Consider the following 16,144-nt stretch of genomic DNA (forward strand, 5'->3'; position numbering starts at 1 on the left):
AAAGAAAATCTAGTATATTTTCCATCCAATTGAGTACCATTTAAAGAAAATCTAGTATATTTTCCATCCAATTGAGGTGTAAAAAGAATCGTACTCAATTTGATAGAAAATATACTAGATTATAGTTTAATGTACTGAATTTAAGAGGATTTATACTCATTTTTAGATTTTTTATACTTAAAATATCAAGGGCAATTAGGTAAGTATATTAGACTGAGTGAAAATAAAGATTTTTTTCAATGGGGGAGTGCATACAAAGTTGGGTTTACCAATGTGACTGCATGCAAATTTTCCCATTTAACCTATTTATTTTTATTAACTTACCTTTCCACGCCGCTGATTCGTTTCCTCTTCCCTTCTTCCTTCGTACAACAAGGAGGACCTTTCTTCTTCTCCTCAGCAAGCAGTGATGCTACCTTCTTCCCTCTCTGCAGCAAGATAGGAGTTCTTCTTCCCACTCGGTAGCAAGCAAGGAGGAGCTCGTCTTCACTCTCCGCAGCAAGAAAGGAGGACCTTAAAGGTAACCCTAATTTCTTATTTATTGTTAAAATAGAATCTCGCCCCGGTGTGCGAACTAGCTTGGTGAGACACAGACCTACGACCGCACGCAAAGTGACCGCTTGTCACTTGGCTAGGCAGCGACTCCCTCGTGTGTGGTCGCACGCGAAGCAACCGCTCATCGCCTAGCGAGGTAGCGCTGCAGCGGCCCCTCGTTTGCAGCCGCACGTCGCCTGGCTCGGCAACGACCCCTTTGTTTGCAGTCGCACGTCGCTTGGTTAAAGCAATGACCATGCCTGGAAAGGTGTCACTTTCACTATGTTGAGAAAATAAATTTTGATGCCCTTGTAGAGCTTAAAGCAGCATTTCAGTCTACAAATAAGGATCAGAATATGAAGCACACGTATCTTCCATTTATATTAAAGTCTCTTTTAATGGCATTGAATAAATATCCCTCGCTAAATAGCTCCTTCAATGACGAAACCAATGAAATCATCTTAAAAGGTTTCAAATTTCATTCTCCTTCCATTCTAATGATTTATATGATTTCAACATTGGTTTATTATTTCCATTATTTTGAAAAGACTAATGTTTCTTAAGTTCACAAGTCTATATATCTCTAGGTATCCTTTGTTATATTGTGGGAATTGAAGAGGCATTACCTTGGATTATTTTTGAGATAAGAATTTTTCCGAGTATGATTAAATATTGGCATATATTTGACTAAGAATTGTTACTGGAATATACAACTTGTTATTCATTTCACCTCTTATTATTTTATTTAGTGATCCAAGGTGGTAAGTGGCATGCTTTACTATTACAAATCATGTATATATTCTAAATCAAGCACAACCATATTTCTATAATTTGAATTGCAAAACAAATAACCATGGTAAAAATGGAGGATACAAAAAAAGAGAAATATAATACTAGCACTATGCATTTTTGCAGACTCCATTGCAACTTCATAGAAGGTTCTGGTCTAGGCTATGCCCATGTTGAAGGAATAAGTTTCTTTAGGATAATATACTAGTACTGTGAATTTTTGCTAATTCTATATGTTGTAACTTCAGAGAGGTTATGATATACAAAGTTCACATTTTGAAAGAATAATTTTCTTAGAACTAATGATCAATTAATCATTAGACTTTAGGATAATATATATGCTGATATTGCATGCATTTTCTACTATGAAGATGTCAATTTCAAATGGATTTGGGCATGCTATAATTATTGTCATATTGTCTTATTTTACTAGCTTTGTAACATTATAGAATTATTCTTTTATTATTCCTCTATCTCTAACTTCTTTGTTTTGTGAAGGTTATCATAATATAGGTATAGCGATGACAACTACTTTTGGACTTGTTGTGCCAAACATAAAGAAGGTTCAATCACTTACAATATCAGAGGTTTGTGAGTTTCATAGATATCTTGGATTATAAGTGTGTTTACCGATAGGAAATTGAAAAGAGATGCAATAGAAAAACAACTGAAAGAGCCATGTGAAGTTCATATGTGGACCTTTGAAAATGATGCATGGTTCATGGCCTAAATATTATGGACTAATAGTAGATAATTGGTCAATTGAAAGTAGATGATTGACAAGTCCACCTTAGTCCATATGATGGACAGCTTATCTGAATGTTTTTTTTGTACTAAATTGTGCATCTGTTCTTGATTTACTCCATTTGTTGTTTTAATCTATTCTCTCAATAAGTTACATTTTCATGAGAAAATCAATCAGAAGTTTGTTTTTTTCTTTGTATATCTCACTTTACATATCAGTGTTGTGTGAAACACTAGCAATAAATATATAAGGACATGTTAATTAGTACCGCCAGGAACAGAAGAAGTGCTAAACAACCATGTATGATTGTCTGTTTCATTGATAGTGGAAATGAAGGAAAAGAGACCAAGTAACTTTATTTGGAATTTGGATTCCTTTAATTTGGATATTTACAGGATAATGATCCTTATAAAGAATAAATGTCTATTGACTTCTTTACATATCGTTTGCTTATTCCTGTTGCCTTTTATTAGATATTGAGATTGTGGAAATTTCACATGCAGTGTCTTTTTAGATATTTTGAAGGTGAATGGAGGTATTTAGAAACTCTAGCTAAACAACTCGGGTATGGATGATTATAGGAGCAGCAACTACATGTTATGTGACACTACATCCGAACCTCAGGAGTGTGACTGGGAAGTACTTCGACGAAGAACTATCAAGAAGGTTTTGAGATTTAAGCAAGAAGATAGTTAAAACCAATGAGTAAAGAACATTCAAGTCAAGAGGATAAGTAGCATCTATCAAGATTATTTAAGTTCATGCAAAAAAATATAGTCGATAGGAGTAGTTTTGAGTGTTTTCTAATTAAAATTTGTTTGTATGCGAGTAATTATGTTTGTTATAAAAGTGTAAAGATGATAATTTGTATATTTATCTTAGTTGTTTATTTAATAATATGTTGTTGATTGAAGTAGATTCATTTTTATTTATCTTTTATTTGTCTTTTGTATTAAAAGACAATAGTTTAAAACCTCTTGTCTTTTGCTAAAAAAGATAATGATTTTTATGCATTATGAAACTGTTATCTTTGCTAAAAATAGTAATACTTTTTATGTGTTGTCTTTAAAAAAGACAATATTTTTATACGTTGTATTTAAAAAAGATAATGCTTTTTATGCGTTGTCTTTGCAAAAAACGACAACGCTTTTAAAGCGTTGCAAAAGCGTTGTCTTTGCTACAAATGACAACGCTTTTAAAGCGTTGTCTTTGGGTAAACTTTTAATAACAGTGCTTTTAACAACGCTTTTTCAGCAACATAGACAATGCTTTTAAAGCATTGTCTATCAAGGTTTTTCTTGTAGTGGTTACTATCTTTTACTACTCATGATCTCACTATATTACTGTGCTAACCTTTGTTTTGCAGGGATTTGTCTAATTATGTTTTGTAGGGAATGACCTGATCAGTCGATCCAATCGAAGGATCGGCCGACTGAACAAGGCTAACTCAGACTAGAGACTAGTTTAGACCAAAGCAGAGCATAGTTCGATCAAACCTTGATCGGTCGACTGAACCAAATGATTGGTCGACCGAACCTTCATGATGTGGCACAGATCAGACCGAGCCAAAGTAGAGAAGGAAATCTGGCTGATTGGTCGATCGAACTAGAGGATCAGTCGACTGAAATATCTCTCATTAATGGATCATTAAGTGTGAATCTTGGTGAATAGGGAAGGTTCAATGTTTGGTTGGCCGAACATAGTGATCGGTTGATCGAACCATTAAACATCATTAATGCTTGAAGATCAGATCTCAGCGAAGAAGAAAGGGAGCGTGTCCAGTCTACCGAACTCGAGGATCGGTCGATCGAACGGTGACAATTCTTATAAAAAGGAGCTCGAGGTCTGAGGCAGGTAATCAATTCTTCAGTTCATCCTTGTGCAAAGCTGCTCGTGCTACTACTTTGCGCTTCATCTTCAAGCAAGCTACTGCTTCGTTCAAGTGTCGACCGAGGTTCGTCTTCTATTTTTATTGGTATATTTATTTAAGATTACATTGTACTTAATTTGAAAGAAGATAGTAGTTTGTTATTATTTTCTACTTGCATTTGTACGCATTGCTTCTTTCCGAATATTTCGGAAAGAAGAATCATAGTGGATTGTCCAACAGTACGGTCAAGAATATCGGATTTTGGAGTAGGAGTCGACGTAGACTCCCAACCAAGTAATCACCTGAGTCATCTATTTTATTATACTATTTTTCGTTGCTTATTTTGATTGGTTTTACGATACTAAAAGAAAGTTTTCCCCCCAATCGCATTCTTCGATCATTCAGATTGTTAATGATGGCGTTGGGTTGATATGTATTTGTATCTAATTTCTTTTCAAGGTTGTAATATATGTAGCTTGGTTAATAAGTGATTGGTTGTTTTAAGTCATGGATTAAATGATTGGTTAATTGAGGAATTGGGATGATTAAATTTAGCTAATTTCATATAACTTTGTAGACCCATTTCCATGATTGATTGATGCATTAGGTTGATGTTGTTAAATGGAATCATTAATGGATTCGGGTTACCATGTTTGATTAATTCATGAGAAATTGGAATTCGAATGTAATGTATTGATTTGGGTGAGTTTTGGATATATGTATGTATAACCTAATCTAATTAGGTCGTGGAATGGTTAAGGTTAATTGAAGAGATTAAACTTAATCTAATGAAGATAATAGATTATTAGGGTTAAACCAGTTTAACTCTAGTTTAGATGATTAATCAATTATTGTATTCGATTGTAGTTACCCTAAATAGGTTTGAGGATTTGATGTAGCTATTTAATTTATATGTAATTAGCTAAATCTGTACGTCATGGAATTGTGGGACTTTGATTCAAGGTGAGTATCTCGATGTGGGAATTGTTAAGCACGATTGTATGGGTACTTCTTTCTTGACCTTTTTAGTTCATTGAACTTAGTGCATGGTTGTTTTTGATTGATTGATTAGGTTACCTTACCTTAAATATGTTCGTTTTATCCTACTTGATACTTATGTGCTTGATCTTAGAGATGATCTAGTTATTTCATATACAATTTTGACTTTGAATATCTATACTCTATTGTGTATACACATGTAGAGTATGTACTGTAGGGGATATCTTGTTAATTGAGTTAACATGCTGATTATGTATACGATATTAAGTGTACACATATTTGGTAAATGTTATAGGAGTTATCTTATTGTCTGTCCATTTTGTATGTTGGGTGAGCCCATATATTTGGTGTGCTTATTGGAAGTTTCATGTTGATTATACTTATGTTGTAGTGTGTATACGTATCTTGTATGAATATTGGAGGTATCATATTGATTATACCTACATTGTAGGGTGCGTACGTATATGGTGTGTATATGCCTAGTGTTGTTACTTATTGTATTTGTTTAGTAGACATCAATTGAATCTACCCATACTATAAATATATATGTTAGATGAGTAATTGTACTGGAGTTATTTATGATGATTGAGATGTTGCATTGATGATGAGCATGTCAGTATCATGATTCTTTATATTTTGTCCATCATTGCACTGCATATTAATAATCAAAGTCTTCCTTGTGGTTGAGAGAGTTGTCAGTCATTTTTATATTCCCATTTGACCATTGAGGCAGAGTGGGAGTTTGTCCTGTCGTGCTCGTTCGGCCACTCTGTGTAATGGTAGCTGGAGTCGCGCAGTTAGTGACCTTCTTGTTATGTAGTTAGATAGCTACTTTGCATCATGCCCATCTTGACCATATTGATGTAGTGGTAGTTTGGAGACGTGAGCAGTTGTCACAGTCCTGTCCGCTCGGCCATATTGATGTAGTGATAGCTTGGAGTGACGTTTAGGAGTGATGCATACATGTGCATATGCATATGATGTGGGTGCATCTCTTGGAGATATAACTGCGTGGTTGTTGATCATATTAAACTGCGTAGTTATGTTTTATTTCCAACCATGTGGGCTGTAAGTTATTATACTTATACAGCTGTGTGGTTATGTGTCTAGGTTTTATTTGTCACTATTACAAGAGAGATATTGTCTATTTTCCGGACAGAGACTTTTCTAGTCGTGACATTTATACATGTTAGATAAGTGAAGCTAAGGGCACAAATAGACATTTAAGAGGGCGTTAAAATATACATGTTAGATAAGTGAAGCTAAGGGCACAAATAGACATTTAAGAGGGTGTTGAGTAGGATGACTTTACGTTCCTTATTCAAAAGGGAAATGATATAATAGTCTTATTCTTCATGTATGACATCCGTGGATTATATTAAGATATCATGCAATTGTAGGACCGATCGTATAAGATGTTTGAGGTCAATGTATTAATCTAATGCTATCAAGGTATCATGTAAAAATATATATGAACAATGTTTGGTAAGGACAATGCAATGGCGAAAGACTACTACTGAGGCTTAGACAATGGACGATGATGGAGATCATAGTTTGTAGGATCATAATTCTATGCATGATTAATTTAGGATCATAGGATCATTTCGTAAGTTCAAATCATAAAATCATACAATCGAATACCTTAAATAAATGATATTATTATCTATATAAATTTAAATTAATTATAATAATTATATTTTCATATTATAAAATCTAATGTTGTTTTAGGGTTCAAGATTCTCGGAAAAAAATAACTATAAGATAACTCAATCTAAAAGTTAATAAAATAATCCTCAGTAAGAAAAAAAACAAACCTTTGGTATCCGAACGATTCTGTTCTGATTCTATCATAAAACATGATTCTAATAGATTCCAAAACGATTTGATACTTCTAGTGACATCCTATCGTTCGAATCACGATTCTATCCAATTATGGTAAAATCCTCCCCCTCTTCACTCTCCTCCGCCTAATAGATTCCCACTCTACTCCGTCCCATACCGTTGGGTCAGCAAACAGACAGTGCCAGATTTGAAAGGACTGCTGTGGCCGATCGAGGAGCAATAAATTATTTTACCCGAGCTTACCCTCGTCGTGTATTTAGGGGCGGCCCACATGACTCTATCGAGTTCGAGATTTGTGATTCTTATCGGTGGGTGCATACTGAAGCACATATTACCAGCCTGCTCCCGTAGATTTAAAATGGCCCCATACGAACTACTCGCTCTGTCGATTTTGGGTTTGATCTTTGAGTACGAATCTCCGAGCGCGGGAAAGTGTCGTCTTACGCGCGGCCTGATGCGAGCCTCCACTCCCGCGATATTGCGCTCTGAGACTGCCGACTCTTTCTTCACTGACGGCACATATGCACCCACGTGGCCACATCCCATGCGCCAGTGTTGCGCAGCAGGTAATTCGCCCCCTTCTCTCTCCAGTCTCCATCTCCCTTCGTCCTTTCCACTGGCCTCGCTCGCTGGCTCGCGCTTCCCTTGAGCTGTAGTCGAGGGCTCCGACTGTCGACTCGTCTAGGGCTTATTTTGATTTTTGATCTGTTTTCCACTGCGATTACTGTATTAGCACCATTTTTCTAGACCAAACTTTCAATATCTATGGAGAAATCCTTGTTCTTGCCGTGTTGCTACTCAATTTCCGACAGCGGAATCCCTCCAAGATGGTTTTTTGTGCGGAAAAGCCCAAACTTTCTTATCAATTAACTGCTAGAGTACCCAAGGAGAGGCCTTACGTGGTGTAAATCTGTGATCCTTGCTTTCCTGGTTCTAAATTCCTGCCTAGGATTCCCATGGATGGTTCTCTCCCCTCGTCCGGCCCGGATCCTGCGCCGCCTGCTGCGCCGAAGGTCCCAGACAAGGGAAAGAGGGACGAGTGGAGCGAGGGCGGCGTTCTCTGCTTGTTGGAGGTTTACGAGTCCAAGTGGGTACTGCGAAATCGGGCGAAGCTGAAGGGGAGTGACTGGGAGGAGATCGCGCGCCTGGTGTCTATGCGGTGTTCGGGGACTAAGGCGCTCAAGACCCCGACCCAGTGCAAGAACAAGATCGAGGCTTTGAAGAAGCGCTACCGTTCTGAGTCCACCCTCACCCATGATCCCACCTCCACCTCCTCGTGGCAGTTTTACTCTCGCATGGATGATCTGCTAAAGGGCTCCGTGAATTGCTTAGTCAATCCTAAATCCAACCATGGCATCGATCTCCAGGCTCTGCCGAAGGCAGAAACGGATGTCGAAGTAGACGACCACTTGCACGATAGCAATCACGACGATGGCTCTAATACAATGCCAATCGATGTTAATACTAATGCTGATAAGATTGATGACAAGAGGATGGATAACAGGGGCGTCTATGGTAATCTGAGCACACCGAGGATCAAGGAGGCCACTGCTGATATGGTCGGTGGTAGTGACCCTGGTAGTTCGTCCAAGAAGAGAAAAGTCACAGTTAGTGAGGTGGCAGAGAGCATCAGGTTATTGGCACAGTCCATACTGCAGATTGAGCAGGCGAGGATGGAGATGTACAAGGATTCTGAGAGGATGAGAGCAGAGACAGAGATTAAAAGAGGTGAGATGGAGCTTAAAAGGACTGAGATTATAGCAAATACACAGCTGCAGATTGCTAAGCTCTTCATGAGGAGAATGCACAAAGGAAGTAGTAAGAAACAAAATCCATCCTAAAGTAGTGCACTGCATCTGTCACGGAGGGACGAACAGGTTGGTCTTTCACTTTGTTCTTTCTATGTCAATTGTTTAATGGTGCAGTTTATTCTTGCGTCTTTTGACTAAAAATCAGTATTAGCTATGCAAGTAGTGGTTGAAGACCATAATCATATAAGAATCATTGATCACCGTGCAAATCGTCCATTAAAAAAGAATTAGTCTTTCTTTGTTGCTTGGTCAAAAGTGAGAACTGAAAGATGCAGATCAGCAATTGACCACACAATCAACAGTTACGAAAGACTATTTAATTTGTGATGGTGGTAAACTGATAATTGAATATCCTAGAGAGTAAATGGCTACCAGAGTGTCGTCTTATGAGTCCTTAGTTTTGTACATTTGGCTTGCTAGTAAACTGTCGAAATGTTATTACGCTTCATATGGATGCAGGTTATACACATGAAGTTGAAAAGAGAATGGCAACAACATACATATCACTATTGAACATGCCCCATTATAGAATCAGATTAGTTGTCTTAAATTTTTCTTATGCATGCAAAATGGAGAATCAAAGGTAATGAATAATTTGATGTCTTATTAGACCAGCTGGGGGATCGCACCATGGGTCCTCAAGATGGAGGTGATAGAGTCCCCCCTGAATTTCCGTGTATCCACATGTTCCTGGGTGAGTGTAGGTTTCCTCCATTGATTGTATTGTGTCTCATCAAAAGAAAAGAACACGAGTTTCTCATAGTAGAGGAAGGATAGGAATTTGATAATAGCATTGCATAACCTTTGATTTCATTATGGTAAAATATATTGACATATATAAGAAACATAACACGCACATAGAGATTATGTGTGAACTATTTCAACCCACTATACTTGATCCTTGTCCATACAACATATAGGTGAATTTTTATTTTCCTTCCATGTCCCATATGGGAAGTGGCATGACTCGGATTATGGAATGAAACTCTTCTCTTATGGATAACAAAATATAAAATATATACAAATATATATAATGTAAATTAAATTTCATGCGGATGAAGTAGAGTAAGGTATAAAAGCTTTATCCCATACTTGATCTGCCCTACATATGTGAATTCTGTATTCATCCTCCTATTTACATTACAGTTCAAGGCAAGGCACCTTAATAGGGACAAATTGTTATCCTTATCCATGAGCATGTCAGCCCGAGGGTGCTAAGTTGACCATCTTTTTATGCTGAGTGTGCTTGCTAGGTCAGCAGTCTTCCTTGAGAGTGTTCTAGTCCATAAGCACAAATAGTCCACGAGCACAGCAATAGGGATACACGATTTTAGGTGTCATTCCAGCTCCAAAGCATCAGCTAGAAATGTGACCTCCCGATAGATGAGGTATTCCTTTAACCTTGTGTTGTGCACAAATCTAGGATTATGTTGGGATAAAGCCCACGATCTAAAGATGGAAGATAAGGAAGCTTCGCTTGCTCGTCATACAAATGGGTTTAAGCATGAGACATGGAAAGCACCTCATCGCCATCTTCCTATTGGTCTTCTTCCAAAGCAGGTTGATTGCACCCATAGAAATGTCAATCGCCTTGCCTTGTGGCTTCGAGATTCCTTCGATGCAGTCTATTAAAATGTCAACCTATCATCGACAAGGGTTGCAATAGGCCGGCTAGATACAGACAGGATGGCTGTCTTTAAGACTCATTGCACTATTTCATGAGCTCCCTTCTATCTCTCTTCATATTCCTGACAAAAAAATGGCATGGCATACCTGGTGAGGTCCTCTAGTACTCATCATGACCCTATTTATGCAAGTCTTAACTTCTCTCTAGTTCCAATTGTGAGAAGGTGGTAGATACACCTTGCTAGTGTAGAAAGCCAATTCTTCTTTAAAATTTTGTGGTTCCTTGAGGGTCCTGATCGTTTCTTGGATGCTAGTCCCTGCAAACTTTCTTGTTTTTGAATCTCCCTTCTAAAATAGTTCCAATTAATAGAGCAGTCAAGACCACCAAAGCTCATTAGTTTACTTCCCATGGTGGTTGTGGAATAGTGTGAAGGATCAAATAATGCATTGGGGGTTGAATAACGCTCGTGGTTTTTTCACGTTTTTCGTAAAAATTAGAAAAAATGCAGCGAAATATAATTAAGAGAAGGGCAGAGAAATCGATAACACAAGTTAGTTTTACTTGGTTTGGAGCCTTCGACGACTCCTACTCCAAGGCCCAAACTCGTTGAGTGTTTATGTTGGGTAATTCACTAATAGTTCGAAAAATTACATAAGAAATCTGAATTACAAAGTAAATGTAAATACAAAATTTACCGACTACTTTAAATGAATAGCAGCTTCAGTGTTGGTTGTCGGATCAATGTTCGGGCATCGTGGAGAGCTTTTTAGAGTAATATAGAAGTCGTAGAGAATTGTGTTATGAAGCTGTTGGTCAAAGACCTTTTTATAGTCTTTCCCGGCGCTTGGACCGAAGCTTATCCGATCCTGCTTCGTCGGGGATTTATCCAACTTTGGGTGCCTGGATCACCCCGGTGCTTGGACCACCCCCGGGCGCTTGGACGGCTGATGTGGTTGCACTTCGGTGAAGCTCTATCTGCGTAGGTTTTATCCATCTCTAGGCGCCTGGACCAGTCTGGACGCTTGGACTCTGACGTGGGTTTACCAATTGGAGTGCGCCACCTCATCTGAACTCGCGGCTAGGTTCGACCCAATCCGGGCGCTTGGACCCACTCCGAGTGCTTGGACATCCTGGTGCTTGGATTGTTCTCGGGCGTCTGGAAGTACTTTTTCTGGCCAACTTCTAGCTTCAATTTTCTACACCATAGAGTTAGCACAAAAGGTAAAACATAGCATTTTAACTTAGTTTGGCACTCTCGAGATTCCCCGTTTTAACTTTCAGATTTTTCATGAAACCCTAGGTCGAATCGACGCCTACTGTTCCCTCAACGAGGAATGCCCCCTCACCTACTCCTCTCAGGAGAGTTACCTTTTACCAAACACTTATTTGGACTTTTGCTCAGTATCTGCTTTTGACCCTTGGGACTTTTGCTAGACGTCCAATCCTCAACCTGCCTAGATTTCTACCTGGAGTTCGTGACCCCAGGACTTTCGTCTGATGTCCTCGATCTGCCAAGACTTCATGCCCAATCCACTTGACCAGGACTTCATGCCCAATCACTTGACCAGGACATCATGCCCAATCCCTTGACCAAGGCTTCGTTGCCTAGTTTCAACTAGATCTTTCCTACACACTCAGTAAGCTTGTCAGATTACAACGCAGCTTAACTTTGAACCCTTTTCCATTATTAAAATTAGCTTCGACTAGCTAGTACTTCCAACACCAGTAATCTCTCCCTTTTGATTTATGGCAAACCTGATTCAAAGTTAAGTAAAAACATATCACTTAAAGAAATTTAACACAAAAGAAAAATTCTTTAAAAATAACTTTAAGTGTTTTTTAGAAAAGTTTTTAAATTTTTAAAGTAAAGGATTTTTTTAAACTTTGCTCCCCTTAATTTGGCATTCTCCCCCTATAGATTTTGAAAGATAACATTTTTTTTTTTAAAAATCCATTTACATATTTTGAAAAATATTAACTTATCTTTTTGCCTTTTTCTCCCCATTTGACATATATCAAAAATAAATTTTGAAAAAGAGAATGCTTTTGCCAAACAATTTTGAAGTTTTAAACACTTAGTTTGAAAAGTTAAAAAATTGGCTTAGATTTAAAAAAATACTACCCACTTTTTCATCTTTGAAAATTAGCAATTTTATTATATTTTCAAGGAGGAATATGTTTTGAAAAAATTGTTTAAGTAATTTTTGCAATGTACTAAGGCAGTTTATGAAATTTACTTAAGAGAGCATATAAACAAGATTTAAAGATTAATTCCCCTATTGTCCCAGCATATAAAAAATCAAAGTAATTTTTGTTAAAAAATATTTAAAATAACTATCTACTTTCTTTAAAACAAATGTCTAACTTTTAGCTACTAGCTGTCTACCAGAAAATAGTAGTGTTCACTTAGTTAATCAAGTCAAGTAAAATATCTAGCAAGTTATTGACTTAGAAGGATTACTAAACTTGATCAATATTAATTGATATTTTTCGCTTAGATTTTATGTTGACGCACTGATATAAGTATCTGAAAATTCAGGCAATATCCTAAGAATCTCACACCATTCTAAGTACTTTCAATAGATAAGGAAGGTATCCCTAGTGTGCTTGTGAGATGCTAGTTGCCTAAAACTATAGGTACATGCCCTCTAGGGGGAAAACCTAAGCTAAATCTAATATTTTAAACACTAGTAAAAATGGGAGTTTTTTGAAAAAATATAAATAAAGATTTAACCTAGAATTTAAAAACAAATGAATTTTTAAAGTAACTTGAGTAACTTGAATTTTTGAAAAATATAAGTTTTGAAAAAGATAGCTTTCAAGAAAGCATAAGTTTTGAAAACCAATTTGAATTTTGAAAAAAAACAGCAAATTCATGTAAGAGTTTAGTGAAAATGTTTGTTAGGTTGGACTTGGATTCAACATAGTTTAGTATAATATCATCTCTAGTTATATGATCCCTTACAAAAGTGATGTTTTACCTCTATATATTTAGTTCTAGAATGTTGTATTGGATTTTTTTTGTTAACTTAATAGAACTAACATTATCAATTAGGACCTATATATTGGTATAATTTAGTTGAAAGTCCTCAAGTGTATGCATCATCCATAACAGTTCAGCTACACATTCTTCCAAAGCTATGCATTTAGCTTTAGTAGTTGATAATGCAACACAGTATTGCTTCTTACTAAACTAGCCGATTAGACTTTGTACCGGTTGACAACTATCACTTGTATTTTTTCTGTCCAATTTACACCCAACATAGTCTGAGTCAGAATATCCTATTAGATTAAAATGAGAAGTTCTAGGGTACCAAATTCTTACATTTAATATGCCTTTAATATATCTAAGTATTCTTTTTACCATACTTTCATGTGATTCTTTTGTACATGTTTGATACCTAGCACACATACTTATTGCAAATAATATATCAGGTCGACTTGCAGTTAAATATAGTAAACCACCTATGACACTCTTAAAGCTTTTTAAGTCAACTGATTTTCCTTTTGGATCATTATCAATTTTTACATTTATTGTCATTAGTGTATTAATTTCTCTAGAATTTTTCATTCTAAAATTTTTAATTAACTCCTTAGCATATTTATTTTGAAAAACATAAATACTTTCCTTAGTTTATTTTATTTGTAAGCCTAAAAAGAAGTTAAATTCTCCTACTACGCTCATCTCAAACTCATGTTCCATTAACTTGATAAATCCCTTTAAAAAACTTGTATTGTTTGAACAAAAAATTATATCATCTATGTATATTTGAGTTGATAATGTTTTTTTTTTCTAAGGATTTAACAAATAAGGTAAAGTCAATTTGTCCTTGGTTGAATCCTTTAGAAATTAGGTAAGTTGATAACCTTTCATATCAGGTTCTAGGTATTTGTTTTAAGTCATAAAAGGCCTTTTTAGTTTAAAAAAAAGTTTAGGTGATCTAGATCCTCAAATTCAGAATGTTGACTTATAGAAACTTCTTCTTAATAAATCCATCAAGAAATGTAGATTTTACACCCATTTGATATAATTTAAACCCTTTATGTGCTGCATAGGCCAGCAACATCCTAATGGATTCAAGTCTAGCTACTGGGGCATATGTTTCATCATAATCAAGTCCTTCGACTTGACTTAATCTTTTAGCTATCAATTGAGCTTTATTCCTAACAATTTCTCCTTTATCATCTAATTTACTCCTAATTCATTTTGTGTCAATAATTGATTTATTCTCTGGTTTAGGTACTAAGTCCCACATTTGATTTCTTTCAAATTGGGCTAGGTTTTCCTGCATTGCTATGATCCAATTAGGGTTAGGTAAGACTTCTTCTATGTATTTTGGTTTAATTTTGGATGTTAGGGCTATTTGACTTAAGTTTATATATGATCATTGAGTTTTGACTCCTAGAGTTGGATTGCCCAAAATTTGATCGGTGATTAAATGTTAATCTAGTTATTCTTACTCCAAGATTAACAATTGGTTCTTCTGTTTCATTTGTGTTAGATTGAGGTCTAGGTTCGTCATTTTATAAATTTCTAACATTTTATTCCTTGTCAAATTGTTAAGTTAATTATTTTCTTCATCAAAGATAATATTAGTTGTTTCTTCAATTTCTGGGTGTTTCTATTATAGACGCTCTATTAGATGAGGAATACAACAACAACAACCAAGCCTTTTCCCACTAGGTGGGGTTGGCTGTATGAATCCTTTTACGCCATTGAGCTCTATCTCCTATTATATCATCATCTATATTTAAATAAATTTTATCTTATTTTATTGTTGCTAACCAAGTCTTTTTTGGTCTTCCTCTTCCTCGTTTGATATGCATGTTTATCATAGTTTCACATAGCCTAACTGGAGCATTTATTGGTCGTCTAAGTACATGTCCGTACCATCTTAAATGTGTCTCTCGGAGTTTGTTCTCAATAGATGCAACTCCGACTTTCTCTCTAATGCTCTCATTCCTTATTTTGTACATCTTCGTATGTCCACACATCCACTTTAACATCCTCATCTATGCAATTCTCATCTTATGCTCATGAATAACTTAGGAAAATTCCAATTGTAGACTTAGATATAAATTTTCCTAAGTAATTTTTAGTATTTAATATATGAACTTTACATCCAAATACTTTTAGGTAATTTAAATCGAGTATTTTATTATAATAAATTTCATAGGGAGTTTTATTATAAAATTTGTTGATTAAAATTCTATTTTGAATGTCACATGCCATGTTTATAGTTTCGGCTCAAAATTGGTTAGGTAGATTGTATTCATTTAGCATTGATCTAGCTCCTTTTTGTAAGGTTCTATATTTTCTTTTAACTATACCATTTTGTTGAGGAGTTCCGAGGCATGAAAATTCATGATGATACCTATTTGTTTTGACAGGATTCAATAAATTTATGATTTTTAAATTCTCCACTATCTTCACTTCTTATTCTTTTAATTTTAATATATTTTTTTCATTTTCTATTAATTTATAAAAATTATTAAACTTTTCAAATGCTTCATCTTTAGTATTTAAAAATTTTACTGGGTAAATCTGGAGTGATCATCAATTATTATTAGGTAGTATTGGTTTCTACCTAGTGACTTAGCACCGTGTGAATCAAACACATCTAAGTGTAGGGGTTCAAGTATTGAGTTGGTTTGATTTAAAGTAGTCGGTTTGTGAGTTGATTTGGTTTGTTTTCCTTGTTGATAAGTATTACAGATTGTATTTTCTAGATAGACCTCTAACTAAACTAGTTTGACTCATTCTTGAAATGAGTCTAAAGTGAGTATGACCTAGTCTTCTATGCCACAGCTTAGGTTCCTCTTGTTGTGTTAGTAGACACTTAAGTGAGAAGTTTGGAAGATCAATCGTGTAGATGTTATTTTTCCTAATTCTCTTAAGTATTATTTCATGATTTTTAATATTTTAA

At 35.7% G+C, this 16,144-nt stretch overlaps 1 protein-coding gene and 1 long non-coding RNA gene across 4 annotated transcripts in view; both read left to right on the plus strand.

The window, feature by feature from the left end:
* Window positions 1–311: 311 nt before the first annotated feature.
* On the plus strand, window positions 312–2,984 carry LOC122030203. 2 transcript variants are annotated; one of them, XR_006125351.1, is made up of 3 exons: window positions 312–802; window positions 1,822–1,910; window positions 2,572–2,984. It is a non-coding gene; the product is annotated as an uncharacterized LOC122030203 (long non-coding RNA). The 2 variants fall into 2 exon arrangements; XR_006125350.1 differs by having other exon boundaries at window positions 313–520.
* A 4,297-nt stretch (window positions 2,985–7,281) lies between these two features.
* Window positions 7,282–16,144, plus strand: part of LOC122029316 (trihelix transcription factor ASIL1-like) — a 31,862-nt gene continuing 22,999 nt past the window's right edge. Inside the window, exon 1 of one of the 2 annotated variants that reach the window (XM_042588257.1) lies at window positions 7,282–8,656. In XM_042588257.1, coding sequence (XP_042444191.1) covers window positions 7,736–8,620 — 885 coding nt within the window. In that variant the 5' untranslated portion in view covers window positions 7,282–7,735 and the 3' untranslated portion in view covers window positions 8,621–8,656. The remainder of the gene's footprint in view (window positions 8,657–16,144) is intronic. The other variant, XM_042588258.1, reaches the window with a different exon arrangement.

The sequence above is a fragment of the Zingiber officinale genome, chromosome 10B (assembly GCF_018446385.1).
Source record: "Zingiber officinale cultivar Zhangliang chromosome 10B, Zo_v1.1, whole genome shotgun sequence".
Lineage (NCBI taxonomy): Eukaryota > Viridiplantae > Streptophyta > Magnoliopsida > Zingiberales > Zingiberaceae > Zingiber > Zingiber officinale.